General features: G+C 42.2%; 2 protein-coding genes across 2 annotated transcripts in view; one reads left to right on the forward strand and one right to left on the reverse strand.

Annotated features, from left to right (window-relative positions):
- Nucleotides 1-13,574, reverse strand: part of ampd1 (adenosine monophosphate deaminase 1 (isoform M)) — a 50,136-nt gene extending 36,562 nt beyond the window's left edge. Inside the window, exons 1-3 of the mRNA XM_061985659.2 lie at nt 13,382-13,574; nt 8,423-8,588; nt 941-1,058 (exon numbers count right to left, since the gene is read on the reverse strand). Of these exons, the coding sequence (XP_061841643.1) occupies nt 941-1,058; nt 8,423-8,588; nt 13,382-13,403 (306 nt within the window). The 5' untranslated portion in view covers nt 13,404-13,574. The remainder of the gene's footprint in view (nt 1-940; nt 1,059-8,422; nt 8,589-13,381) is intronic.
- Nucleotides 13,575-13,694: 120 nt separating this feature from the next.
- On the forward strand, nt 13,695-26,446 carry LOC133622740 (ras association domain-containing protein 8-like). Its single transcript, XM_061985661.2, has 4 exons — nt 13,695-13,815; nt 18,218-18,276; nt 23,884-23,996; nt 24,060-26,446. Exons 3-4 carry the CDS (start codon nt 23,894-23,896, stop codon nt 25,133-25,135), a joined length of 1,179 nt encoding a protein of 392 aa, XP_061841645.1. The 5' UTR covers nt 13,695-13,815; nt 18,218-18,276; nt 23,884-23,893; the 3' UTR covers nt 25,136-26,446.
- Nucleotides 26,447-27,916: the final 1,470 nt, after the last annotated feature.

Raw genomic sequence — 27,916 nt, forward strand, 5'->3', positions numbered from 1 at the left:
ACACACACACATATATATATCTCACAAAATACAATGTCAATTTAATGTCAAACATATGATTATTAAAAAAACGGTATTAAAAACTATATACTAGAGGAAGGTACATTAAAACATTGATATACTTAAAACAAGTATGTAAAATAATCCAATATTATTAATATTTATAGTTTTAAAGATAGTTTGAAATTGCATTTCAACTGTCAAATATAGTTATTCAATGTCAAATATTAGTTGATTATTAAAAACTATATTATAAAGATGTTTTTTTAATAAGACAAAATAATCATAATTACAATTTGTGTGTTTAATGTTGTCTTTCAGAATTATTTTAAATTATGTATATTTATTTTTAAATATTCCCTTTAATAAATATTCCTGTAAGAAAAAAATTACTTCATCAAAAAAATACATGCACAGTTTGTGTTTTTTATATTGTAAATAGTGCACATATGTATAAATAATATATAATTAAAATAGCGACATCATATATGTAGCAGTTTATGCTAGCAGAAAAATGTACTTCATCAAAAATAAATACAAATATTTAAAACACATTTTGACCGTGTAGATGATCATAGTGCTATCAGGAAATGTATTTATTTGATGTCAAATTAAAAACACACATTAAAAAGTGTGTCACTTGATTCAACTTTTTTTAAATTGAATAAAAACTAATTATGGCAATATTTGCCTTCAGGAGTGAAAGACTTTGTAAAGTGTTGCTGATTAACATGTGTTAATAATAATAATAATAATAATAATATATTTAACAATTATCTCATTTCTTTGCTGATTGGCTTGCAGTGGTCACGTGATCACAACGTGATACCTCATCTATCTTTTGTATTATTATCAATATTCCAATAATAGTAATATTAAATATATCATTATCATAAATATTCATATTATGGTAGAACATTTTGCAAGGTGGAGCTATTACCCCTGAGGCGTAGTCTCCGATGATGGCCACTCTCTGGAAGTCAGGTACTTCAAGGTAAGTGGGCGCGTCCACCTCCACTGTGGGGGCAGCAGACACTTTGTTGCGATAGCGCCGCTTGCTGGGGATGAAAAGTAAAGACTTAAGAGACTAGACTTAGACTTCCTTTTTACTGTCATTCAAATTTGAACTTTACAGCACAGATAAGAACGAAATTTCGTTACATAAGCTCATGGTAGTGCAGGATAAAAAAGCAATAAGGTGCATATATAAATAAAATATATAATATATATATATAAATAATATATATATAATATATATATAAAATAAATAAATATATATATATATATATATAAACAAAATATATAATATATATATAAATAATATATATATAATATATATATAAAATAAATAAATATATATATATATATATATATATATATATATATATATATATATATATATATATATAAATAAATAAATAGATTACTGTACAGATAAATATATTGCACTTTTTCACATTCGTCCACGTTTATGGATGTATGTTATATTGTCTTTTTTATTCCAGCGAGTTAATCAATTTTGGGGGGAGTTGAGGGGATAATTTAATTATGATGCGTTTAAGAGTCTTACGGCCTGAGGGAAGAAGCTGTTACAGAACCTGGAGGTTCTGCTTCGGAGGCTGCGGAACCTCTTTCTAGAGTCCAGCAGTGAAAACAGTCCTTGGTGGGGGTGTGAGGAGTCTTTGCAGATTTTCTGAGCCCTGGTCAGGCAGCGGCTTTTTGCGATCTCCTGGATAGGAGGAAGAGGAGTCCTGATGATCTTTTCCGCCGTCCTCGCCACTCTCTGGAGAGACTTCCAGTCTGAGGCATTGCAGGCTCCAGTCCAGACAGAGATGCTGTTGGTCAGCAGGCTCTCTATAGTGCCTCTGTAGAATGTGGTGAGAATGGGGGGAGGGAGCTGTGCTCTTTTCATCCGACGCAAAAAGTGCATGCTCAATGATTACCGGTGCTTTACGGGGGTTCACTCTGCTCAGGGTTTTCCGGACATCCGCTATATCCAGGTTGAGCGGCTGCTCATCAGGGTGAGCGATGGATTTTCTCGCCGGAGTGGTGTTAAGTGCCTCAAACCTTGCAAAGTAGTTGTTAAGGTCATCTCTGACAAGTTCACATTTTTGTGACAAAAAAGACACCCTTTTAATAAAAGTTAAGTCATATTATTAAGAAAATGTAATTGTAATATTACAACAAAAGTTGCCTTTGAAAAAAAAAGTAATTATACAAGTGTTTTTAAAATAAGTTGACGTGGGAAAAAAATCTAAACCATAAAATTGCAAGAATTGTAAGAGTTGTTACACAAATTAAAAGTTGTAAAATGACAAAAACACATTTTATATAATAAGAAGAATTGCTCCAAAATTAAATTTGCAGAATTTCGAAGAGAAAATAATCATTTTACAAGAATAAAACGCTGAAATTAAATCTATTTTTAACATTGCAGAAAAAAACTTTTTCCTTATTTTCTAATAAGGAAAACAAATAATACTTTTACAAGAATTAAACTTTAATATTACCGCGTGAAGTAATTTGAAATATTGGCAAAATAAAGAAATATTTAAAAAAAATAAAAAAAATAAAGGTGCAATAATTACTCATTTTACAAGAATACATTTTTTATAATAAAATAATTAATTTTTTATTAATGCAAAAAAAAAGTTGCTGCAATTTTCCAATAAGTAAAGAAGTAATACTTTTACAAGATTAAACTATAACATTTGGAGAATGAAGTTGTCATATTACAAGAAAAAATTTAAAAAGTAATTTTACAATATCGTTTTTAATCTTATTAGAAATAAGAAAAACTGTTTGTAGAGAAAAAAAATCTATTTTGTGTCACAAAATTGCAAGAATGTATTCGACCTTTTGCAGGAATAAAGTTGTAATCATTCACAAATAAAAAGAAAATATTACAAAAACAAAGTTGAAAAATGTAAAGAACAAAACCAGAATTTTACATAATGTCTGTGAAGTAATTTGCAATATTGGCAAAATAAAGAAATAAAAGGTACAATTATTTGATAAGGAGAAAATAATCATTTTACAAGAATAAAAGTTTTATATTAAAATCATCCATTTTTATTATTGCAAAAAAAAAAGTGGAATAATTTTACAAGGATTAAACTTTAAAATTAGAAGAATAAAGTTGTCATATTACAAGAAAAAGTTGCCTTAAAAAGAGTAATTTTAAAATAACTTCTTTTTTTAATAATTTGAGAAATAAGTGAAAATGTTTGTGAGGGGGGTAATTTGTTTTATAAAATTACATGAAACAATTCGAGTTTTTCCAGAAATAATGTAAAATTCCACAAATAAAGTCAAATATCACATGAAAAGAAGTTGTAAAACAGTAAAAACAATTTCAAAATTGCACATAATTGCACATAAAGTAATTTGCAGCATTGGTAGAAGACATTTTTTGATCAGGAGAAAACAATCATTTTACAAAAATAAAACCCTTTTAATAAATAAAATAATCTATTTTTAACATTGCAAAAAAAGTTGTTGCACACTTATAATAAATCAAATTAAAATAATTAAACAATATTTTAAGAAAATAAAGTTGTATTTTATTTATAAAGTTGACTTAAAAAAACTAGATAAAAAAATATTTTTTTTAGAATAACTCTTTTTAATAATATTAGAAGAAGGTCAACATTTTTTATGAGCAAAAAAAAAATCTAATTTTATAGCCGTAGAATTGTAAAAATCAATTTGACCTTTTCCAGGAATAATGTCAAATATCACATGAAAAAGTTCTAAAATGACAAGAAAAAAAAAATCTAAATTTTACATAATTTTATGTTGTTTGCAATATTGGCAAAATAAGGAAATACTAAAAAAAATTAAGTTGAAGAGGAGAAAATAAATAATTTTACAAGAATAAAAGTTTTATATTAAAATAATCTATTTTTATTATTGCAAAAAAACGTTGCTGCAATTTTCTAATAAAAAACAAGCAGCAATGTTTACAAGAATTAAACTTTAAAATTAGGAGAATAAAGTTGTCAAATTACAAGGAAAAGTTTCCCTAAAAAAATAATTATACAAGAACTTTTTAAATAGTATTAGAAATAGGTTAAAAATGTTTATGAGGGGAAAAAAATCCTAATTTTTTAGCCCATAAAATTTTAAGAATCAATTAGACTTTTTAAGGGAATAAAATTATAATATTACACAAAGACAAAATATTACATTAAAAAAGTTAGAAAATGACAAGAACAAACTCACAAATTTCCGTCTTATTAGCAAGTATACTGACATGTTTCATTCATGTTAGCGAGTATTGCGACATATTTTCTTCCTGTTAGAGAGTATTGCGACACGTTTCCTTCCTGTTAGCGAGTATTGCGACATGTTCCCTTCCTGCTAGCGAGTATTCCAACAGGTTTCCGTCCTGTTAGCGAGTATTCCGAAATGTTTCCTTTCTGTTAGCGAGTATCCCGACATGTTTCATTCCTGTTAGCGAGTATTCCGACATGTTTCCTTCCTGTTAGCGAGTATCCCGACATGTTTCCTTCCTGTTAGCGAGTATATCGACGTGTTTCAGTCCTGTTAGAGAGCATTGCGACATGTTCCCTTCCTGCTAGCGAGTATTCCGACGTGTTTCCGTCCTGTTAGCGAGTATTCCGACATGTTTTCTTTCTGCAAGCAAGTATTCTGACATGTTTCCTTCCTGTTAGCGAGTATTCCGACATGTTTCCTTCCTGTTAGCGAGTATTCCGATATGTTTTTTTCCTGTTAGCAAGTATTCCGACATGTTTCCTTCTTGCTAGCGAGTATTCCGACATGTTTCCTTCTTGCTAGCGAGTATTTCGACATGTTTCCTTCTTGCTAGCGAGTATTCCAACATGTTTCATTCCTGCTAGCGAGTATTCCGATATGTTTCCTTCCTGTTAGCGAGTATTGCGACATGTTCCCTTCCTGCTAGCGAGTATTCAGACATGTTTCCTTCTTGCTAGCGAGTATTCCGACATGTTTCATTCCTGCTAGCGAGTATTCCGATATGTTTCCTTCCTGTTAGCGAGTATTGCGACATGTTCCCTTCCTGCTAGCGAGTATTCCAACATGCTACATTCCTGCTAGCGAGTATTCCGATATGTTTCCTTCCTGTTAGCGAGTATTGCGACATGTTCCCTTCCTGTTAGCGAGTATTCAGACATGTTTCCTTCTTGCTAGCGAGTATTCCGACATGATTCATTCCTGCTAGCGAGTATTCCGATATGTTTCCTTCCTGTTAGCGAGTATTGCGACATGTTCCCTTCCTGCTAGCAAGTATTCAGACATGTTTCCGTCCTGCTAGCGAGTATTCCGACATGTTTCCTTCCTGTTAGTGAATCTTCCGACATGTTTCCTTCCTGCTAGCGAGTATTCCAATATGTTGTTTTTTTTGCTAGCAACTATTCCGAGATGTTGCCTTCTTGCTAGCTAGTATTACGACATGTTTCCTTCCTGCTAGGGAGTATTCCGACATGTTTCCTTCCGTCTACTGAGTATTCCGACACGTTATCTTTCCTGTAAGCGAGTATTCCGACATGTTTTTTTTCCTGTTAGCGAGTATTGCGATATGTTCCCTTCCTGCTAGAGAGTATTCCGACATGTTTTTTTTCTGTTAGCAAGTATTTCGACATGTTTCCTTCCTGTTAGCGAGTATTCCGATATGTTTTTTTCCTGTTAGCAAGTATTCCGACATGTTTCCTTCTTGCTAGCGAGTATTCCGACATGTTTCCTTCTTGCTAGCGAGTATTCCGACATGTTTCCTTCTTGCTAGCGAGTATTCCAACATGTTTCATTCCTGCTAGCGAGTATTCCGATATGTTTCCTTCCTGTTAGCGAGTATTGCGACATGTTCCCTTCCTGCTAGCGAGTATTCAGACATGTTTCCTTCTTGCTAGCGAGTATTCCGACATGTTTCATTCCTGCTAGCGAGTATTCCGATATGTTTCCTTCCTGTTAGCGAGTATTGCGACATGTTCCCTTCCTGCTAGCGAGTATTCCAACATGTTACATTCCTGCTAGCGAGTATTCCGATATGTTTCCTTCCTGTTAGCGAGTATTGCGACATGTTCCCTTCCTGCTAGCGAGTATTCAGACATGTTTCCTTCTTGCTAGCGAGTATTCCGACATGATTCATTCCTGCTAGCGAGTATTCCGATATGTTTCCTTCCTGTTAGCGAGTATTGCGACATGTTCCCTTCCTGCTAGCGAGTATTCAGACATGTTTCCGTCCTGCTAGCGAGTATTCCGACATGTTTCCTTCCTGTTAGTGAATATTCCGACATGTTTCCTTCCTGCTAGCGAGTATTCCAATGTTTTTTTTCTTGCTAGCAAGTATTCCGAGATGTTGCCTTCTTGCTAGCTAGTATTACGACATGTTTCCTTCCTGCTAGGGAGTATTCCGACATGTTTCCTTCCGTCTACTGAGTATTCCGACACGTTATCTTTCCTGTAAGCGAGTATTCCGACATGTTTTTTTTCCTGTTAGCGAGTATTGCGATATGTTCCCTTCCTGCTAGAGAGTATTCCGACATGTTTTTTTTCTGTTAGCAAGTATTTCGACATGTTTCCTTCCTGTTAGTGAGTATTCCGACATGTTTCCTCCCTGTTAGCGAGTATTCCGACATGTTTCCTTCTTGCTAGCGAGTATTCCGACATGTTTCCTTCTTGCTAGTGAGTATTGCGACATGTTTCCTTCCTGCTAGCGAGTATTCCAATATGTTTTTTTCCGGTTATCGAGTATTGCAACATGTTTCCTTCCTGCTAGCGAGTATTCCGACATGTTGCCTTCTTGGCGGCATGGCGAAGTGGGTAGAGCAACCGTGCCAGAAACCTGAGGGTTGCAGGTTCGCCCCCCGCCTCTTACCATCCCAAAAAAATCGCTGCCGTTGTGTCCTTGGGCGGGACACTTCACCCTTTGCCCCCGGTGCCACTCACACCGGTGAATTGAATGATGAATGATAGGTGGTGGTCGGAGGGGCCGTTGGCGCAAATTGCAGCCACGCTTCCGTCAGTCTACCCCAGGGCAGCTGTGGCTATGAAAGTAGCTTACCACCACCAGGTGTGAATGATTGATGGGTTCTACATGTAAAGCGACTTTGGGTACTTAGAAAAGCGCTATATAAATCCCAGTTATTATTATTATTATTATTCTTGCTAGCTAGTATTGCGACATGTTTCCTTCCTGTTAGCGAGTATACAGACATGTTGCCTTCTTGCTAGCTAGTATTCCGACATGTTTCCTTCTTGCTAGCGAGTATTCCGACATGTTTCCTTCCTTTTAGCGAGTATTCCGACATGTTAACTTCCTGCTACCGAGTATTCCGACCCGTTTCCTTCCTGCTACTGAGTATTCCGACACGTTTCCTTCCTGTTAGAAAGTATTCCGGCATGTTTCCTTCTTGCTAGCGAGTATTCCTACATGTTTCTTTCCTGCTAACGAGTATTCCGACATGTTTCCTTCCTGCTAGCGAGTATTCCGACATGTTTACTTACTGCTAGTGAGTATTCCGACATGTTTCCTTCCTGTTAGCGAGTATTCTGACATGTTTCCTTCCTGCTAGTGAGTATTCTGACATGTTTCCTTCTTACTAGCTAGTATTCCGACATGTTTCCTTCCTGCTAGTGAGTATTCCGAAATGTTTCCTTCCTGTTAGCGAGTATTCCAACATATTTACTTACTGCTAGTGAGTATTCCGACATGTTTCCTTCCTGTTAGCGAGTTTTCCGACATGTTTCCTTCCTGTTAGCGAGTATTCTGACATGTTTCCTTCTTGCTAACGAGTATTCCGATATGTTTTCTTCCGGTTAGCAAGTATTGGGACATGTTTGCTTCCTGCTAGCGAGTATTCCAACATGTTTCCTTCCTTCTAGCTAGTATTCTGACATATTTCCTTCCTGCTAGTGAGTATTCCAAAATGTTTACTTACTGCTAGTGAGTATTCCGACATGTTTCCTTCCTGTTAGCGAGTATTCCGACATGTTTCCTTCCTGTTAGCGAGTATTCTGACATGTTTCCTTCTTGCTAGCGAGTATTCCGACATGTTTTCTTCCGGTTAGCAAGTATTGTGACATGTTTGCTTCCTGCTAGCGAGTATTCCAACATGTTTCCTTCCTTCTAGCTAGTATTCTGACATGTTTCCTTCCTGCTAGTGAGTATTCCGACATGTTTCCTTCCTGTTGGGGAGTATTCCGACATGTTTCCTTCCTGTAGCAAGTATTCCGACATGTTTCCTTCCTGACAGTGAGTATTCCGACATGTTTCCTTTCTGTTAGTGAGTATTCCGACATGTTTCCTTCCTGCTAGCGAGTAATCCGACATGTTTCCTTCCTGCTAGCAAGCGTACCGCCCCTCTTCTGCACTTTTGTTCTCCCGTTTAGCGGCGTGACAGAATGCTCCCCCTGGTGGGCGAGAAGGTGAACTACAACTGACCGCTTCTCCGCGTCGTCGTCGGTGTGCAGATGGTGCACCATCTCCTGGTGGAGTATGGGACAGTCCTCGGGGACGTCAAAGACCGAGATCTCGTCGCGGATGTCTTCGCCTTTGGTCTCCGACGCGAAGATCTGCTCGGCGAAGGCTCGCATCTTCTCGTCCGTCGCTGTGGGGGGACAGGGGCAGCGTTAACAGAGATAAACGTTGTGTGCCAAGTTTAAGAAGAAGAAGCGCTAAACGACAAGAGGAGTGCTCAAAAGCGGCCATGAACAAAACAGCAAAATGAATTGTGGCTCGCAGACAAGAAGAGAAAACACGATGCAGGACATTGATGGCCTCACGTCCAAAATGGCCGCCATGCACGCTCAGCCGCCATACTTAGAACGTACAAATATTGCACACGTAGAAATACTGCACATGTAGAAATACTGCACATGTAGAAATATGCATATATATACATATATATATAAATATACTGTATATATATATACTCACGATGTTGACCTGGTGGCGGTCACCAACAGAAGCAGCACCCAGAAAAGATAAGTGTCAGGAAAAAGTACAAATTTGATACTTGCAAGTGTGTAACAATACCTCTGCTACGGTAATACTGCATTTTATGTGGACAAAATATTGCACTAGATAAATAGAAAAATGGAGAGTAGTATTTGCATGATGCAGGTTTGTTATTGTTAGAATGATTGTGTAGTAGTTTTACTTTCATGTAGTCTACATGAATTGTTTGTTGACATTGACTGTACATATTTTTACATAATTATTGACATGTTTGACATATTGACTGTACATATTTATACATACTATTGAAGTGTTTGTTGACATATTGACTGTAAATATTTATACATCGTTATTGAAGTGTTTGATGACGTATTGACTGCACATATTTAAACATCATTATCGAAGACTTCTATGGAAATGCAAGAACCGAGACTCAGATTTCCCTCGCCCGGACGCGGGTCACCGGGGCCCCCCTCCAGAGCCAGGCCCGGAGTTGGGGCACGATGGCGAGCGCCTGGTGGCCGGGCCTGTCCCAATGGGGCCCGGCCGGGCACAGCCCGAAGAGGCAACGTGGGTCCCCCCTCCAATGGGCTCACCACCCATAGCAGGGGCCATAGAGGTCGGGTGCAATGTGAGCTGGGCGGTAGCCGAAGGCAGGGCACTTGGCGGTCTGATCCTCGGCTACAGAAGCTAGCTCTTGGGACGTGGAACGTCACCTCGCTGGGGGGGAAGGAGCCTGAGCTAGTGCGCGAGGTAGAGAAGTTCCGGTTGGATATAGTCGGACTCACCTCGACGCACAGCAAGGGCTCTGGAACCAGTTCTCTCGAGAGGGGCTGGACTCTCTTCCACTCTGGCGTTGCCAGCAGTGAGAGGCGACGGGCTGGGGTGGCAATTCTTGTTGCCCCTCGGCTCAGAGCCTGCATGTTGGAGTTCAACCCGGTGGACGAGAGGGTAGCTTCCCTCCGCCTTCGGGTGGGGGGACGGGTCCTGACTGTTGTTTGCGCTTACGCGCCAAACGGCAGCTCAGAGTACCCACCCTTTTTGGATTCACTCGAGGGAGTACTTGAGAGTGCTCCCCCGGGTGATTCCCTCGTTCTACTGGGGGACTTCAACGCTCATATTGGCAACGACAGTGAAACCTGGAGAGGCGTGATTGGGAAGAATGGCCGCCCGGATCTGAACCCAAGTGGTGTTTTGTTATAGAACTTTTGTGCCCGTCACGGATTGTCCATAACGAACACCATGTTCAAGCATAAGGGTGTCCATATGTGCACTTGGCACCAGGACACCCTAGGCCGCAGTTCTATGATCGACTTTGTAGTTGTGTCATCGGATTTGCGGCCTCATGTTTTGGACACTCGGGTAAAGAGAGGGGCGGAGCTTTCTACCGATCACCACCTGGTGGTGAGTTGGCTGCGATGGTGGGGGAGGATGCCGGACAGACCTGGCAGGCCCAAACGCATTGTGAGGGTTTGCTGGGAACGTCTGGCAGAGTCTCCTGTCAGAGAGAGTTTCAATTCCCACCTCCGGAAGAACTTTGAACATGTCACGAGGGAGGTGCTGGACATTGAGTCCGAGTGGACCATGTTCCGCACCTCTATTGTCGAGGCGGCTGATTGGAGCTGTGGCCGCAAGGTAGTTGGTGCCTGTCGTGGCGGTAATCCTAGAACCCGTTGGTGGACACCGGCGGTGAGGGATGCCGTCAAGCTGAAGAAGGAGTCCTATCGGGTTCTTTTGGCTCATGGGACTCCTGAGGCAGCGGACAGGTACCGACAGGCCAAGCGGTGTGCGGCTTCAGCGGTCGCGGAGGCAAAAACTCGGACATGGGAGGAGTTCGGGGAAGCCATAGAAAACGACTTCCGGACGGCTTCGAAGCGATTCTGGACCACCATCCGCCGCCTCAGGAAGGGGAAGCAGTGCACTACCAACACCGTGTATGGTGCGGATGGTGTTCTGCTGACCTCGACTGCGGAAGTTGTGGATCGGTGGAGGGAATACTTCGAAGACCTCCTCAATCCCACCAACACGTCTTCCTATGAGGAAGCAGTGCCTGGGGAATCTGTGGTGGGCTCTCCTATTTCTGGGGCTGAGGTTGCTGAGGTAGTTAAAAAGCTCCTCGTGGCAAGGCCCCGGGGGTGGATGAGATCCGCCCGGAGTTCCTTAAGGCTCTGGATGCTGTAGGGCTGTCTTGGTTAACAAGACTCTGCAGCATCGCGTGGACATCGGGGGCAGTACCTCTGGATTGGCAGACCGGGGTGGTGGTTCCTCTCTTTAAAAAGGGGAACCGGAGGGTGTGTTCTAACTATCGTGGGATCACACTCCTCAGCCTTCCCGGTAAGGTCTATTCAGGTGTACTGGAGAGGAGGCTACGCCGGATAGTCGAACCTCGGATTCAGGAGGAACAGTGTGGTTTTCGTCCTGGTCGTGGAACTGTGGACCAGCTCTATACTCTCGGCAGGGTCCTTGAGGGTGCATGGGAGTTTGCCCAACCAGTCTACATGTGCTTTGTGGACTTGGAGAAGGCATTCGAACGTGTCCCTCGGGAAGTCCTGTGGGGAGTGCTCAGAGAGTATGGGGTTTCGGACTGTCTGATTGTGGCGGTCCGCTCCCTGTATGATCAGTGTCAGAGCTTGGTTCGCATTGCCGGCAGTAAGTCGGACACGTTTCCGGTGAGGGTTGGACTCCGCCAAGGCTGCCCTTTGTCACCGATTCTGTTCATAACTTTTATGGACAGAATTTCTAGGCGCAGTCAAGGCGTTGAGGGGATCCGGTTTGGTGGCTGCAGGATTAGGTCTCTGCTTTTTGCAGATGATTTGGTCCTGATGGCTTCATCTGGCCAGGATCTTCAGCTCTCACTGGATCGGTTCGCAGCTGAGTGTGAAGCGACTGGGATGAGAATCAGCACCTCCAAGTCCGAGTCCATGGTTCTCGCCCGGAAAAGGGTGGAGTGCCATCTCCGGGTTGGGGAGGAGATCTTGCCCCAAGTGGAGGAGTTCAAGTACCTCGGAGTCTTGTTCACGAGTGAGGGAAGAGTGGATCGTGAGATCGACAGGCGGATCGGTGCGGCGTCTTCAGTAATGCGGACGCTGTATCGATCCGTTGTGGTGAAGAAGGAGCTGAGCCGGAAGGCAAAGCTCTCAATTTACCGGTCGATCTACATTCCCATCCTCACCTATGGTCATGAGCTTTGGGTTATGACCGAAAGGACAAGATCACGGGTACAAGCGGCCGAAATGAGTTTCCTCCGCCGGGTGGCGGGGCTCTCCCTTAGAGATAGGGTGAGAAGCTCTGTCATCCGGGGGGAGCTCAAAGTAAAGCCGCTGCTCCTCCACATCGAGAGGAGCCAGATGAGGTGGATCGGGCATCTGGTCAGGATGCCATCCGAGCGCCTCCCTAAGGAGGTGTTTAGGGCATGTCCGACCGGTAGGAGGCCCCGAGGAAGACCCAGGACACGTTGGGAAGACTATGTCTCCCGGCTGGCCTGGGAACGCCTCGGGATCCCCTGGGAGGAGCTGGACGAAGTGGCTGGGGAGAGGGAAGTCTGGGCTTCCCTGCTTAGGCTGCTGCCCCCGCGACCCGACCTCGGATAAGCGGAAGAAGATGGATGGATGGATGGATATTGAAGTGTTTGTTGACATATTGACTGTACATATTTATACATCATTATTGAAGTGTTTGTTGACATAATGACTGTACATATTTATACATCATTATTGAAGTGTTTGTTGACATATTGACTGTACATATTTATACATCATTATTGAAGTGTTTGTTGACATATTGACTGTGCATATTTATACATTATATTGAAGTGTTTGTTGACATATTGACTGGACATATTTATACATCATTATTGAAGTGTTTGTTGACATATTGACTGTACATATTTATACATCATTATTGAAGTGTTTGTTGACATATTGGCTGTACATATTTATACATCATTATTGAAGTGTTTGTTGACATATTGACTGGACATATTTATACATCATTATTGAAGTGTTTGTTGACATATTGACTGTACATATTTATAAAACATCATTATTGAAGTGTTTGTTGACATATTGACCGTACATATTTATACATCATTATTGCCATGTTTGACATATTGACTGTACATCATTATTGAAGTGTTTGTTGACATATTGACTGTACATATTTATACATCCTATTGAAGTGTTTGTTGACATATTGACTGTACATATGTATACATCATTATTGACTTGATACTAAATGATCACTACACAATGAAGTGGCGAGCTAAAGTTAGAAGTTGCTGACACAGCAAAGACGTGACCTCTTGACATATCCTTTACACTGCTGGAAGAGCTCACTTTCACTTTGGTGACCCCGCCCCCTGCCGGCCTTGCCCCAAAAGAGAACATTTTCCCAATAACTGTATGAATAATTTGCAGTTATTGGGTGAACACGTGTGACACTCACCAGATACCAGAAGCTTAGGCATGTTGGATGTACGGCGTTAAAGGAGCGTGTCAGGCGGTGGTCGTGGTGGTGGTCGCTGCAGTCAGACACCCAAGTGAGCAACGGGAGTGGTGTGTCGTCCTGCACAAGGAGCGCTGGTAACCGGAACCCTGCAGTGCCAAAATGAGTTCCTCGGCGAGACCCCCACTCACTCACTCTACAAACACGGACACACAACTCTCTTAGGTCACAAAGCAACACGCCTTTAGGGAGAAAATCATCACTTGTCTTTCAATTTGCTGCTTTGTACATCATCTTACAGTGTCAGTGTTACAAACAAGTCAAATTAATATCACAATATTTAATAGAACATGAAGGAATAATTTAATGACAATATTAAACCATTACAAAATGTCACCACCAACCCAAAAATTATCCACGGCGACAGTAAATAGGTAAGGGAAGTGATTTAATAACTTTAGTTTTTGTTCCACATAAAAGACTGTTCAATTGGGACAATTAAATGGCAAAATGGAAAATAAATAAATATACATATGTACACATTTAAGTATACACATATACATATTCATATATACACATATATATCTGTATATACAAAAGTATGTGTACATACATACAAATATACATATACATATACACATACAAATATATATACACATACACACAATACACATACATCATATATATATATATATATATATATATGTATATTATAAATACATATATACATACATACATAAATACGTATACATACATACGTATATATACATACATACATCCATCCATCCATCCATCCATCTTCTTCCGCTTATCCGAGGTCGGGTCGCGGGGGCAGCAGCCTAAGCAGGGAAGCCCAGACTTCCCTCTCCCCAGCCACTTCGTCCAGCTCCTCCCGGTGGATCCCGAGGCGTTCCCAGGCCAGCCGGGAGACAGTCTTCCCAACGTGTCCTGGGTCTTCCCCGTGGCCTCCTACCGGTCGGACGTGCCCGAAACACCTCCCGAGGGAGGCGTTCGGGTGGCATCCTGACCAGATGCCCGAACCACCTCATCTGGCTCCTCTCGATATGGAGGAGCAGCGGCTTTACTTTGAGCTCCCCCCGGATGGCAGAGCTTCTCACCCTATCTCTAAGGGAGAGCCCCGCCACCCGGCGGAGGAAACTCATTTCGGCCGCTTGTACCCGTGATCTTGTCCTTTCGGTCATGACCCAAAGCTCATGACCATAGGTGAGGATGGGAACGTAGATCGACCGGTAAATCGAGAGCTTTGCCTTCTGGCTCAGCTCCTTCTTCACCACAACGGATCGATACAGCGTCCGCATTACTGAAGACGCCGCACCGATCCGCCTGTCGATCTCACGATCCACTCTTCCCTCACTCGTGAACAAGACTCCGAGGTACTTGAACTCCTCCACTTGGGGCAAGATCTCCTCCCCAACCCGGAGATGGCACTCCACCCTTTTCCGGGCGAGAACCATGGACTCGGATTTGGAGGTGCTGATTCTCATCCCAGTCGCTTCACACTCATACATACATACATACATACAAATATATATATACATATGTATATATATACATACAAATATATATATATATATATATATATAGTAATAAATATATACTGTATATATACTGTTATATATATATATATATATATATACTGTAATCAATATATACTGTGTATATATATATATCCTATATACACTTATATATACTGTATACACTGTTATATATATATACTGTAATCAATATATACTGTGTATATATATATACTATATACACTTATATATACTGTATACACTGTTATATATATATATATATAGTAATAAATATATACTGTATATATACTGTTATATATATATATATATATACATACCGGTATATATTTACCGTGTTTTACTTGAAACAAACAACTTGTTGGCATATTAATTATTTTGTTGGTGTCTTTTTAAAACGTGATCCTTTCCAAAGTGACTTGCACTCTGACATATGAGTTGATGCTCCCTAAAAATAGACCACGTGTTCTGTGACGGACGACCACAGGCCCGTTACAAAAAGCACTATGTTAGAGTAGCCCGTGTGCAGCTTGTATTGTAGTTACATAAAGCACTACTTTAGAGTAAATAATAAATGATAAATGGGTTATACTTGTATAACGCTTTTCTACCTTCAAGGTACTCAAAGCGCTTTGACAGTATTACCACATTCACCCATTCACAAACACATTCACACACTGATGGCGGGAGCTGCCATGCAAGGCGCTAACCAGCAGACATCAGGAGCAAGGGGTGAAGTTTCTTGCATAAGGACACAACGGACGTGACTAGGATGGTAGAAGGTGGGAGTAGTCTGTGTTGTATTGCAGTTGCATAAAGCACTACTTTAGAGTAGTCTGTGTGCAGCTTGTATTGTAGTTACATAAAGCACACTTTAGAGTAGTCAGTGAGCAGCTTGTATTGTAGTTACATAAAGCACTACTTTAGAGTAGTCAGTGTGCAGCTTGTACATTACCTTGTCAGTACTTGCTGTAATGAGAATGTAAATATGCTTGTGGTAGTACCATCACCGAGTGTCTATCAACTTTATCGCCTGCAGTCAAACACGGTGGTGATAGCCTCATGGTCTGGGGCTGCATGAGTGCTAGTGGTTCATTTAAATTCCAAGATTGTGAAATTCTGAACCAATGAATTTCAACATGTTTTTGTGGCATTCTGAGCTCCTCTCTTCTGGGAAGTCGGCCTGCAAGGTAATATGGTCCGGGGTTGCATGAGGGACCTGCGGTTCATTGAGGGAAAACATGAATTTCAACATGTTTTTGTGACATTCAGAGCTCCTCTCTTCTGGAAAAGCGAGCCTGAAATGTATTGCGGTCCGGAGCTGCATGAGTGCTGCCGGCACTGAGGGAACATATTAATTTCAATATGTTTTTGTGACATTCTGAGCTCCTCTCTTCTGGGAAGCCGGCCTGCAAGGTAATATGGTCCGGAGCTGCATGAGTGCTGCCGGCACTGGTGGAAAACATGAATTCCGACATGTTTTTGTGACATTCTGAGCTTCTCTTTTCTGGAAAAGCGAGCCTGAAATGTATTGCGGTCCGGAGCTGCATGAGTGCTGCCGGCACTGAGGGAACATATTAATTTCAATATGTTTTTGTGACATTCTGAGCTCCTCTCTTCTGGGAAGCCGGCCTGCAAGGTAATATGGTCCGGAGCTGCATGAGTGCTGCCGGCACTGGTGGAAAACATGAATTCCGACATGTTTTTGTGACATTCTGAGCTTCTCTTTTCTGGAAAGCCAGCCTCCAAGGTATTACGGTCCAGGGCTGCATGAGTGCTGCCGGCGTGTAGGGTGCTGCTGTGCATTGAGGGAAAATATGAATTTCAACATGTTTTTGTGACATTCTGAGCTCCTCTCTTCTGGGAAAGCGGGCCTGCAAGGTAATATGGTCCGGGGTTGCATGAGGGACCTGCGGTTAATTGAGGGAAAACATGAATTTCAACATGTTTTTGTGACATTCAGAGCTCCTCTCTTCTGGAAAAGCGAGCCTGAAATGTATTGCGGTCCGGAGCTGCATGAGTGCTGCCGGCACTGAGGGAACATATTAATTTCAATATGTTTTTGTGACATTCTGAGCTCCTCTCTTCTGGGAAGCCGGCCTGCAAGGTAATATGGTCCGGAGCTGCATGAGTGCTGCCGGCACTGGTGGAAAACATGAATTCCGACATGTTTTTGTGACATTCTGAGCTTCTCTTTTCTGGAAAGCCAGCCTCCAAGGTATTACGGTCCAGGGCTGCATGAGTGCTGCCGGCGTGTAGGGTGCTGCTGTGCATTGAGGGAAAATATGAATTTCAACATGTTTTTGTGACATTCTGAGCTCCTCTCTTCTGGGAAGTCGGCCTGCAAGGTAATATATGGTCCGGGGTTGCATGAGGGACCTGCGGTTCATTGAGGGAAAACATGAATTTCAACATGTTTTTGTGACATTCAGAGCTCCTCTCTTCTGGAAAAGCGAGCCTGAAATGTATTGCGGTCCGGAGCTGCATGAGTGCTGCCGGCACTGAGGGAACATATTAATTTCAATATGTTTTTGTGACATTCTGAGCTCCTCTCTTCTGGGAAGCCGGCCTGCAAGGTAATATGGTCCGGAGCTGCATGAGTGCTGCCGGCACTGAGGGAACATATTAATTTCAATATGTTTTTGTGACATTCTGAGCTCCTCTCTTCTGGGAAGCCGGCCTGCAAGGTAATATGGTCCGGAGCTGCATGAGTGCTGCCGGCACTGAGGGAACATATTAATTTCAATATGTTTTTGTGACATTCTGAGCTCCTCTCTTCTGGGAAGCCGGCCTGCAAGGTAATATGGTCCGGAGCTGCATGAGTGCTGCCGGCACTGGTGGAAAACATGAATTCCGACATGTTTTTGTGACATTCTGAGCTTCTCTTTTCTGGAAAGCCAGCCTCCAAGGTATTACGGTCCAGGGCTGCATGAGTGCTGCCGGCGTGTAGGGTGCTGCTGTGCATTGAGGGAAAATATGAATTTCAACATGTTTTTGTGACATTCTGAGCTCCTCTCTTCTGGGAAAGCGGGCCTGCAAGGTAATATGGCCCAGGGCTGCATGAGTGCTGCCGACACTGGGGGAGCTGTGGTTCATTGAGGGGAAACATAAGTTCTAACATGTACTGAAACATCCAAGCAGACACTGGGATGGAATTTAAAAAGTACACAAGGCAGGAAAAAGAACCACCCACACGTTCATCAACTTTGGGTGGGATCAGTTTGTTCAAATCGCTTTGGGAGTTCTAATTGCCCCTAATTGCTCTGTTTTTCCTGCGACACAGAGCACTCGAGCGGGCAGACACGACCCGATCGCCTTTACAAGCAGAACATAAAAAAAACGGTAGGTCCCTTCTAGAATATTTCTAAAGAGTTTGTCACCATTTGTCTTCAGGGTTTTATTCTTGTCTCGTCACTCGTGGGTGCATTCCTGCTAAATAAGCTAACGTTAGCATGCTAACAGTAACAACACGGGTGTAAGCATCTAAAATGGTGATGAGAAAGTTTGCAATGCTGTCTACCAGTTATTAATGACAGCCACCACCTGGCGCCGTAGAAATAGTTTGGAAGTCAAGGCTAATTGAACTTTACTTGGGGCGGCATAGCTCGGTTGGTAGAGTGGCCGTGCCAGCAACTTGAGGGTTGCAGGTTCGATCCCCACTTCTGCCATCCCAGTCACTGCCGTTGTGTCCTTGGGCAAGACACTTTACCCACCTGCTCCCAGTGCCACCCACACTGCTTTAAATGTAACTTAGATATTGAGTTTCACTGTGTAAAGCGCTTTGAGTCACTAGAGAAAAAGCGCTATATAATTCACTTCACTACTTTATTTACACGTTGCAGTCGTATATTTGTGTGAAAACTCACACAAATATTCGGATTATTATTCTTATGCTGCACACTTATTTTGATGTCCTAAAAGAAACTCTTCCACAACACTTCATCTCTCCTAAAAAGTGTGACAACATTTCTCAACATATTCAAAACGTTCTGTAGCCAAAATGCTCCTTGATCATTTTAGTCTATTGCCAGCATGCTAATTTTAACCTGCTAGATTTTTAACGGCTGCACACTTCAGAGTCATATTTTGTTACTTGACACATGCAAACTGTTAGCGTGCTAACTTTTCAGCTCATTTTTTCAGGCAGACACCTCAGAGTCAAACATATTACTTCATGCACGTTAACTTTAGCAAGCTAACTTTTTAACTTATTGTCCAGTTTACAGCCAGGAGTCATATTTTGTTACTTGACACATGCTAACTAGTGGTATGTTTGCATGTGACCGTTAGCATGCTAACTTTCAAGCTTATTTTGCAGTTAAGCACCTCAGGGTCAACATTTTTTTAATTTTATGACGTTAACTTTTATTGTGCAATTTACGGCCAAGAGTCATATATTTTGTTACTCAACACATGCTCACTGTTTGCATGTGACCCTTAGCGTGCTAACTTTTAAACTCATTTTGCAATTCGGCACCTCAAGAGTCAAATATTTCGTTATTTCATGCACGGTATCTGTTAGCATGCTAGCTTTTCAAGTTATTGTGCAGTTTACAGCCAAGAGTTACACATTTTGTTACTTCAATCAATCAATCAATCTTTATTTATATAGCCCTAAATCACAAGTGTCTCAAAGGGCTGCACAAGCCACAACGACATCCTCGGTACAAAGCCCACATACGGGCAAGGAAAAACTCACCCCAGTGGGACGTCGATGTGAATGACTATGAGAAACCTTGGAGAGGACCGCATATGTGGGTAACCCCCCCCCTCTAGGGGAGACCGAAAGCAATGGATGTCGAGTGGGTCTGACATAATATTGTGAGAGTCCAGTCCATAGTGGATCCAACATAATAGTGTGAGAGTCCAGTCCATAGTGGGGCCAGCAGGACACCATCCCGAGCGGAGACGGGTCAGCAGCGTAGAGATGTTCCCAGCCGATGCACAGGCGAGCGGTCCACCCCGGGTCCCGACTCTGGACAGCCAGCACTTCATCCATGGCCACCGGACCTGTGCCCCCCTCCCCTCAAGGAAAAGGGGAGCAGAGGAGAAAAGAAAAGAAACGGCAGATCAACTGGTCTAACAGGGGGGCTATTTAAAGGCTAGAGTATACAAATGAGTTTTAAGATGGGACTTAAATGCTTCTACTGAGGTAGCATCTCTAATTGTTACCGGGAGGGCATTCCATAGTACTGGAGCCCGAATAGAAAACGCTCTATAGCCCGCAGACTTTTTTTGGGCTCTGGGAATCACTAATAAGCCGGAGTTCTTTGAACGCAGATTTCTTGCCGGGACATATGGTACAATGCAATCGACAAGATAGGACGGAGCTAGACCGTGTAGTATTTTATACGTAAGTAGTAAAACCTTAAAGTCACTTCTTAAGTGCACAGGAAGCCAGTGCAGGTGAGCCAGTATAGGCGTAATATGATCAAACTTTCTTGTTCTTGTCAAAAGTCTAGCAGCCGCATTTTGTACCAACTGTAATTTTTTAATGCTAGACATAGGGAGACCCGAAAATAATACGTTACAGTAGTCGAGACGAGACGTAACGAACGCATGAATAATGATCTCAGCGTCGCTAGTGGACAAAATGGAACGAATTTTAGCGATATTACGGAGATGAAAGAAGGCCGTTTTAGTAACACTCTTAATGTGTGATTCAAAGGAGAGAGTTGGGTCGAAGATAATACCCAGATTCTTTACCGAGTCGCCTTGTGTAATTGTTTGGTTGTCAAATGTTAAGGTGGTATTATTAAATAAATGTCGGTGTTTAGCAGGACCGATAATCAGCATTTCCGTTTTCTTGGCGTTGAGTTGCAAGAAGTTAGCGGACATCCATTGTTTAATTTCATTAAGACACGCCTCCAGTTGACTACAATCCGGCGTGTTGGTCAGCTTTAGGGGCATGTAGAGTTGGGTGTCATCAGCATAGCAATGAAAGCTAACACCGTATTTGCGTATGATGTCGCCTAGCGGCAGCATGTAAATACTAAAGAGTGCAGGGCCAAGAACCGAACCCTGAGGAACTCCGCACGTTACCTTAACATAGTCCGAGGTCACATTATTATGGGAGACGCATTGCATCCTGTCAGTAAGATAAGAGTTAAACCACGACAAAGCTAAGTCTGACATACCAATACGTGTTTTGATACGCTCTAATAAAATATTATGATCGACTTGACACATGCTAACTGTTGGTGTATATATACATGGATTTATAAATGTTAAAAGCCATATTGAATATTTAATGAATAAATTATCTAAATATGGCGGTCTACTCTCAAAATTGAGGCACTTTCTTCCTCTTAACGCTCTCCTAATTCTGTATCGGACTCTATTTAAACCACATAAACTATTGCAATGTCGTATGGTATAACACGTATCCCAGTTATCTTAAAAAACTGGAGATTCCTTTGTCAGGAGAACTTGCCATGGCTTTGAACCTGATCATTTCTGTAATGTAATTTTTCTGCTCGCTATTTTCCCGCTTGTCGCTCATCAGTAACAGGTGAACGCAGTCAAAGTTTCCCCCGCTATGGAACGGCCCGAGGGTAAAAAAAGACGCATGTGGTTAAAAAGATTTAGTAAAATTGAGGCACTTTCTTCCTCTTAACGCTCGATCTCCTAATTCTGTATCGGACTCTATTCGAACCACATAAACTATTGTAATGTCGTATGATGCAACACGTATACCAGTTATCTTAAAAAACTGAAAGTCATACGTGTTATATCATGGGCAAACTTAAATGCTCCCTCAAATCTTATGGGTACAATCTTCTGAAGCTTACGGAGTGCAACAGATTCCACAGTGCTTGTAATATGTATAACGTAGTATATGGATTAAATTCTAGACCATGCCAGCTCATTCCAGTGACCACTACTTCTCATAGATGTAACACTAGAAGTAAACCTTTATTACTAAAACGGCCTTCTTTCATCTCCGTAATATCGCTAAAATTCGTTCTATTTTATCCACTAGCGACGCTGAGATCATTATTCATGCGTTCGTTACGTCTCGTCTCGACTACTGTAACGTATTATTTTCGGGTCTCCCTATGTCTAGCATTAAAAAATTACAGTTGGTACAAAATGCGGCTGCTAGACTTTTGACAAGAACAAGAAAGTTTGATCATATTACGCCTATACTGGCTCACCTGCACTGGCTTCCTGTGCACTTAAGATGTGACTTTAAGGTTTTACTACTTACGTATAAAATACTACACGGTCTAGCTCCGTCCTATCTTGTCGATTGTATTGTACCATATGTCCCGGCAAGAAATCTGCGTTCAAAGAACTCCGGCTTATTAGTGATTCCCAGAGCCCAAAAAAAGTCTGCGGGCTATAGAGCGTTTTCTATTCGGGCTCCAGTACTATGGAATGCCCTCCCGGTAACAATTAGAGATGCTACCTCAGTAGAAGCATTTAAGTCCCATCTTAAAACTCATTTGTATACTCTAGCCTTTAAATAGCCCCCCTGTTGGACCAGTTGATCTGCCGTTTCTTTTCTTTTCTCCTCTGCTCCCCTTTTCCTTGAGGGGGGGGGGGCACAGGTCCGGTGGCCATGGATGAAGTGCTGGCTGTCCAGAGTCGGGACCCGGGGTGGACCGCTCGCCTGTGCATCGGCTGGGAACATCTCTACGCTGCTGACCCGTCTCCGCTCGGGATGGTGTCCTGCTGGCCCCACTATGGACTGGACTCTTACTATTATGTTGGATCCACTATGGACTGGACTCTCACAATATTATGTCAGACCCACTCGACATCCATTGCTTTCGGTCTCCCCTAGAGGGGGGGGGGTTACCCACATATGCGGTCCTCTCCAAGGTTTCTCATAGTCATTCACATCGACGTCCCACTGGGGTGAGTTTTTCCTTGCCCGTATGTGGGGGCTTTGTACCGAGGATGTCGTTGTGGCTTGTGCAGCCCTTTGAGACACTTGTGATTTAGGGCTATATAAATAAAGATTGATTGATTGATTGATTTATTAAGAGGGAAAAATCCTCATCTAAAGTGTACAAGCTTTAGTATAGCCTGTAGAGGCCCGATGATCTGGAATGAGATCGATAGCTCTATAAAAGAATCACATTCTTTAAACATTTTTCAAAAGCATTTAAAGTAAATTTATTGCGGTGTTATGCTTAGTACATTTAGCACACCCCTTATGGTTGAGGAATTCACATTAGTCACATAATTTTGGTCTTGACCTCTGTATGCATCGCACATCTTCAAGATGCAACCATTTAATTTTCCTGAGGGAACTCTCCTGAAGGAATCAATAAAGTACTATCTATCTATCTTTTAATCACATTTCAATAATGGGATATTGAGACTGATTTGGTGGCTATAAAGATTCCTTTTCTATTTATAAATAAAATTGTAAATGGGTATTTGGTGGGTAGATTTTGAAATGTGTTGTATTGTAAATTGTATATCATATGATGATGTACATTTTAACTGTGGGTCCCTGTCCAAAAGCTGTGTGCTTCTGGGGGTGACCTTTTTGCAGAACGGACTCTGATATTAACAAAAGAAACAATGAAATACAAAACTATGTTTGTCTGTAAATAAATAAATAAGTACAATGTTTGCATGTGACCGTTAGCGTTCTAACTTTCGAGCTAATTTTGCAACTAGGCACCTCAAGAGTCAAATATTTCGTTATTTCATACATGCCAACTGTTTAGCGGGTATACACCCAATAATTTTATATTTTCTTTAACTGGTTAGCATTTCAGTTCTGCTTTTTAGCATACACACGCAATTTCTGCGGCATTTGCACTTTCAAATACAATTAAAGCGATCGCTTCTACCTCCAGTTGCATGCAAAAAATGGCCACATACACAAGACTGCAGTCACGGACGTGTCCCATTATTAATTCACTGTAATTTGCATCATTGGTTCAGGAAAACAAGATTAAGATCCATTTTGCATGTTTTTATCGTCAGATTGTCTGCGATGGAACTCAAAGTGTCTGTGGACGGCCTCCCGCGTTTGGTTTGTGGCGTTACGGAGGAGACCACAAGCCAGGACGTGGTCACGGTGTTGGCTCAGGCATTGGGTGAGTGGCTCTGCTGGGGGGGCCAAGTCCTGGCTCCTAATTGAAAGGTTGGTTTCTCCTCAGGCCAACCGGGACGTTACATGCTACGGGAGTCCTACAAAGACTTCGAGAGGTGCATGGCGCCCAAGGAGCGCCCCCTGGAGACACTGAGGAAGTACGGGGAACACGCCAAGGAGGTCCGGCTCACGCTGCTCCATAGCGGACCATGGCTCTGCGACCAAATGAGCCGCGCCAAAGTGGGCCGCCACCAGCTGCGGCGGAAGGAAGCCGGCACCAAAGCGTGGCGGAGAAGCGGGTTGCTGAGTCTGCACCGGCAGAGTCTACCGCTGAGGCGAGATGCCGAGCGCCAACACGAGGACCTGAAGAGGCCCAAGAGAAAGTCTTTGACGTTAATGGAGGAGGCTCGGGGCTGGTTGGAGAGTCTGGGGAAGACACGGGTTTATAGCACCGCCGGTGACAAGAAGAACCGGTCTTTCCTCAGCGTCACTCTTTCCTCCGAGAAACGCCAAGCGGGAGGCCACAGGAACACGTCCGACTTGGACCACCAAACATCTTGCTGCATTGGCATTCAGCAGAAGAGCAAAGAGACTGAAAGTTCCCAGCAGGATGAGAAGAACCGCCTCCGAGGGACAGTCGTACGCCAGCTCACTCGCATCCAAGACCTCCAGAGCCACACGGCGGGTGTGGACCGGGAGATCTGGGAGTTGGAGGAGCGAGCGCGGGCCCGACAAGAGCAGCAGAAGATAAGTGAAGACCAAGAAGAGCAGGTGAAGTTCTGGGAGAATGAACTGAAGGCGGAGGAAGGCTTCGAGAGGGAACTGCAGTGCTTGTTCCTCGACACCAGGACCAAGGTCGCAGACTGCAAGGCCAGACTGGAAGGTGCGGACTCCGAGAGCCAAGACTGTGCAGACCACGACCCGACAACATCCCAGGACCACTGTGGTCTGGATGGAAATGTTGGCAGGCCCTCGGGAAACCTCTACTACCCTCCTCCTACGATAAAGGAGCGGCGGCCCACTGGCCCGGCAGAGCTCAGAGAATGGTGGACGCGCTGGTCTGAAAGCCAGAGGTCCAAAAGCAGCATGAAGAAGATCCACCGCTCAGAACTCACCATCTACTTGGCCAGCACCAAAGTCTGATCAAGTCTTCTCCTTGTCCACTCTGTTTCTGACATATGGTGGTGCTGTCATGTCCACTCTGTTTCTGACACCTGGTGGATCTGTCATGGAACCTCCACTCCGTTTCTGACACATAGTGGATATGTCACGGAATCTCCACTGTTTCTGACACATGGTGGCTCTGTCATGGAACCACTACTCTGTTTCCGACACATGGTGGATCTGTCATGGAACCTCCACACACCTCTGTGGGTCAACTTCAAACTTCTCAACGCATTTTCTGAAACTTGGTACACATTTTTTTTAGGAGTTTTTTTTGGTTGCATTCACGTTTGAAAATTGACAAAATGAATTAAAAACTAATCGGTGCGGCATCTTCAGTAATGCGGACGCTGTATCGATCCGTTGTGGTGAAGAAGGAGCTGAGCCGGAAGGCAAAGCTCTCAATTTACCAGTCGATGTACGTTCTCATCCTCACCTATGGTCATGAGCTTTGGGTTATGACCGAAAGGACAAGATCACGGGTACAAGCGGCCGAAATGAGTTTCCTCCGCCGGGTGGCAGGGCTCTGCCTTAGAGATAGGATGAGAAGCTCTGTCATCCGGGGGGAGCTCAAAGTAAAGCCGCTGCTCCTCCACATCGAGAGGAGCCAGATGAGGTGGTTCGGGCATCTGGTCAGGATGCCACCCGATCGCCTCCCTCGGGAGGTGTTTAGGGCACGTCCGACCGGTAGGAGGCCACGGGGAAGACCCAGGACATGTTGGGAAGACTATGTCTCCCGGCTGGCCTGGGAACGCCTCGGGATCCCCCGGGAAGAGCTGGACAAGTGGCTGGGGAGAGGGAAGTCTGGGCTTCCCTGCTTAGGCTGCTGCCCCCGCGACCCGACCTCGGATAAGCAGAAGAAGATGGATGGATGGATGGATGGAATTAAAAACTCACGCTTTGAAAATAGACATCAGTTCAAACTAAAATCAAAAGCACTCATAAAATTTGGCAAATACAAGTTGAAACTAAAATTAAAAGCACTCACAAAATTTGGAAAATAGGTTAAAACTAAAATTTAAAACTAAAATTAAAAGCACCCACCCTTATAAAATGTGGCAAAATAAAACTAAAATGATAAAGTTCTCACCCTTTGTAGATATTGATCAAATAAAACTTGTGCTTTTACTTTTTACATTTTGTCAGTCTTTCAAGGGTTTTCTTTTCATTTAATTTTGTTAAACAAAACTTCTTGAAGATAGACAAAATAAAAACAGTCACTTGTTTGTTAAATTAAAAGCACTCACCTTAGGAAAGTAAACAAAATAAATGTTCACCCTTTGAAGGTAAACAAAAAATAAAAGCACTTACCCTATGGAAGGTAAACAAAATTAAAAAAAAGTGAAAGCACTCACGCTTTTAAATATAGACAAAATATAACAGTTTTCAAATTGACGGTAGACAAAATAAAGTAAAGTAAAGTAAAAATAAATCAAAAGTACTCCCCTGCCCTCACCAATTAAATATAGACAAAATATAAACAAAACGTAAGTTTTCAAATTGAAGGTAGACAAAAAACTAAAGTACTCACCCTTTGAAGAGAGACAAAATGAAAATTAAAAGGGTAAACAAAGTAAAACAAAAAACTAAAAGTACTCAGACTTTGAAGGGTCAAAATAAAACTACAAAACTAAAATTACACACCCTTTGAAGATACAAGTAAAAAGTCACCCTTTGAAGATACACAAAATAAAGGTAAAAGCAGTCAACCTTTGAAGATAAAAGTAAAATCAGTCACTTTATCTTCACAAAATAAAAGTAAAAGCAGTAACTCTTTGAAGATACACAAAATAAAAGTAAAAGCAGTCACTCTTTGAAGATACACAAAATAATAAAAGCAGTCGCCCTTTGAAGATACACAAATTAAAGTAAAAGCAGTCACTGTTTGAAGATGTTCAAAATAAAAGTAAAAGTAGTCATTCTTTGAAGGTAAACAAAATAAAAGTAAAAGCAGTCACTCTTTGAAGGTAAACAAAATAAAGTAAATCTTTGCCTCACCTAGTTTGACAGAATGACATTTAAAAAAAATACAATGCTTCCTCCCACCTCCAAAAACATGCACCTGCGGATAGGTTGATTGGCAACACTAAATTGGCCCTAGTGTGTGAATGTGAGTGTGGGTGTTGTCTATCTGTGTTGGCCATGCGATGAGGTGGCAACTTTTCCAGGGTGTACACTGCCTTCCGCCCGAATGCAGCTGAGATAGGCTCCAGCGACCCCCCGCGACCCTGAAAGAAAACGGATGGATGGACAATGACATAATTGGTGTTTGTGCTTTTAGCTGGGAACCTGTTTACTTTATTTAATGTCCTATACATAGGTAAAATTACTAATTGTACTATTTCATATAATACAGGTGTTTTTTAAATCAACTTCAATAAATATATTAGTTTTTTTTAATGTCTATTGTCATGTGAGGTTGTAATTATATATGGTTGTGTATCAATATACTGAATTGTTGTGTATTAGTAGGTTTATGAAACAGTATAATGAATGCTTTGGTGGTATTTCTGTACTTACCGGTATATTGGTTATCATTAAAATAGTACAGCATTATAACTATTGTTATGATTAAAATAGTACAGTCAATTATTACTGTACATTGTTTCTTCAATTTTTGATGAACTCATGTGCTTTTTGGGGTTAAGGTGCTGTTTGCAACCTTGAGGGCACTAACTTTACAATGTCAGTTGAGGACTATGTAGGGGGACATTTTGAAATAAGGTGTATATTCTTTGTTCTGGTTGATAGTCCTCAGTT

Source organism: Nerophis lumbriciformis, linkage group LG23 (assembly GCF_033978685.3).
Source record: "Nerophis lumbriciformis linkage group LG23, RoL_Nlum_v2.1, whole genome shotgun sequence".
Classification (NCBI taxonomy): Eukaryota; Metazoa; Chordata; class Actinopteri; order Syngnathiformes; family Syngnathidae; genus Nerophis; species Nerophis lumbriciformis.

What these genes read in the sequence shown, in the direction of transcription:
- LOC133622740 (XM_061985661.2), top strand. Translation starts at nt 23,894, where the DNA reads ATGGAACTCAAAGTGTCTGTGGACGGCCTCCCGCGTTTGGTTTGTGGC. An exon ending in GGTGTTGGCTCAGGCATTGG is followed by an intron (nt 23,997 to 24,059) that starts GTGAGTGGCTCT and finishes GTTTCTCCTCAG; the next exon opens with GCCAACCGGGACGTTACATG.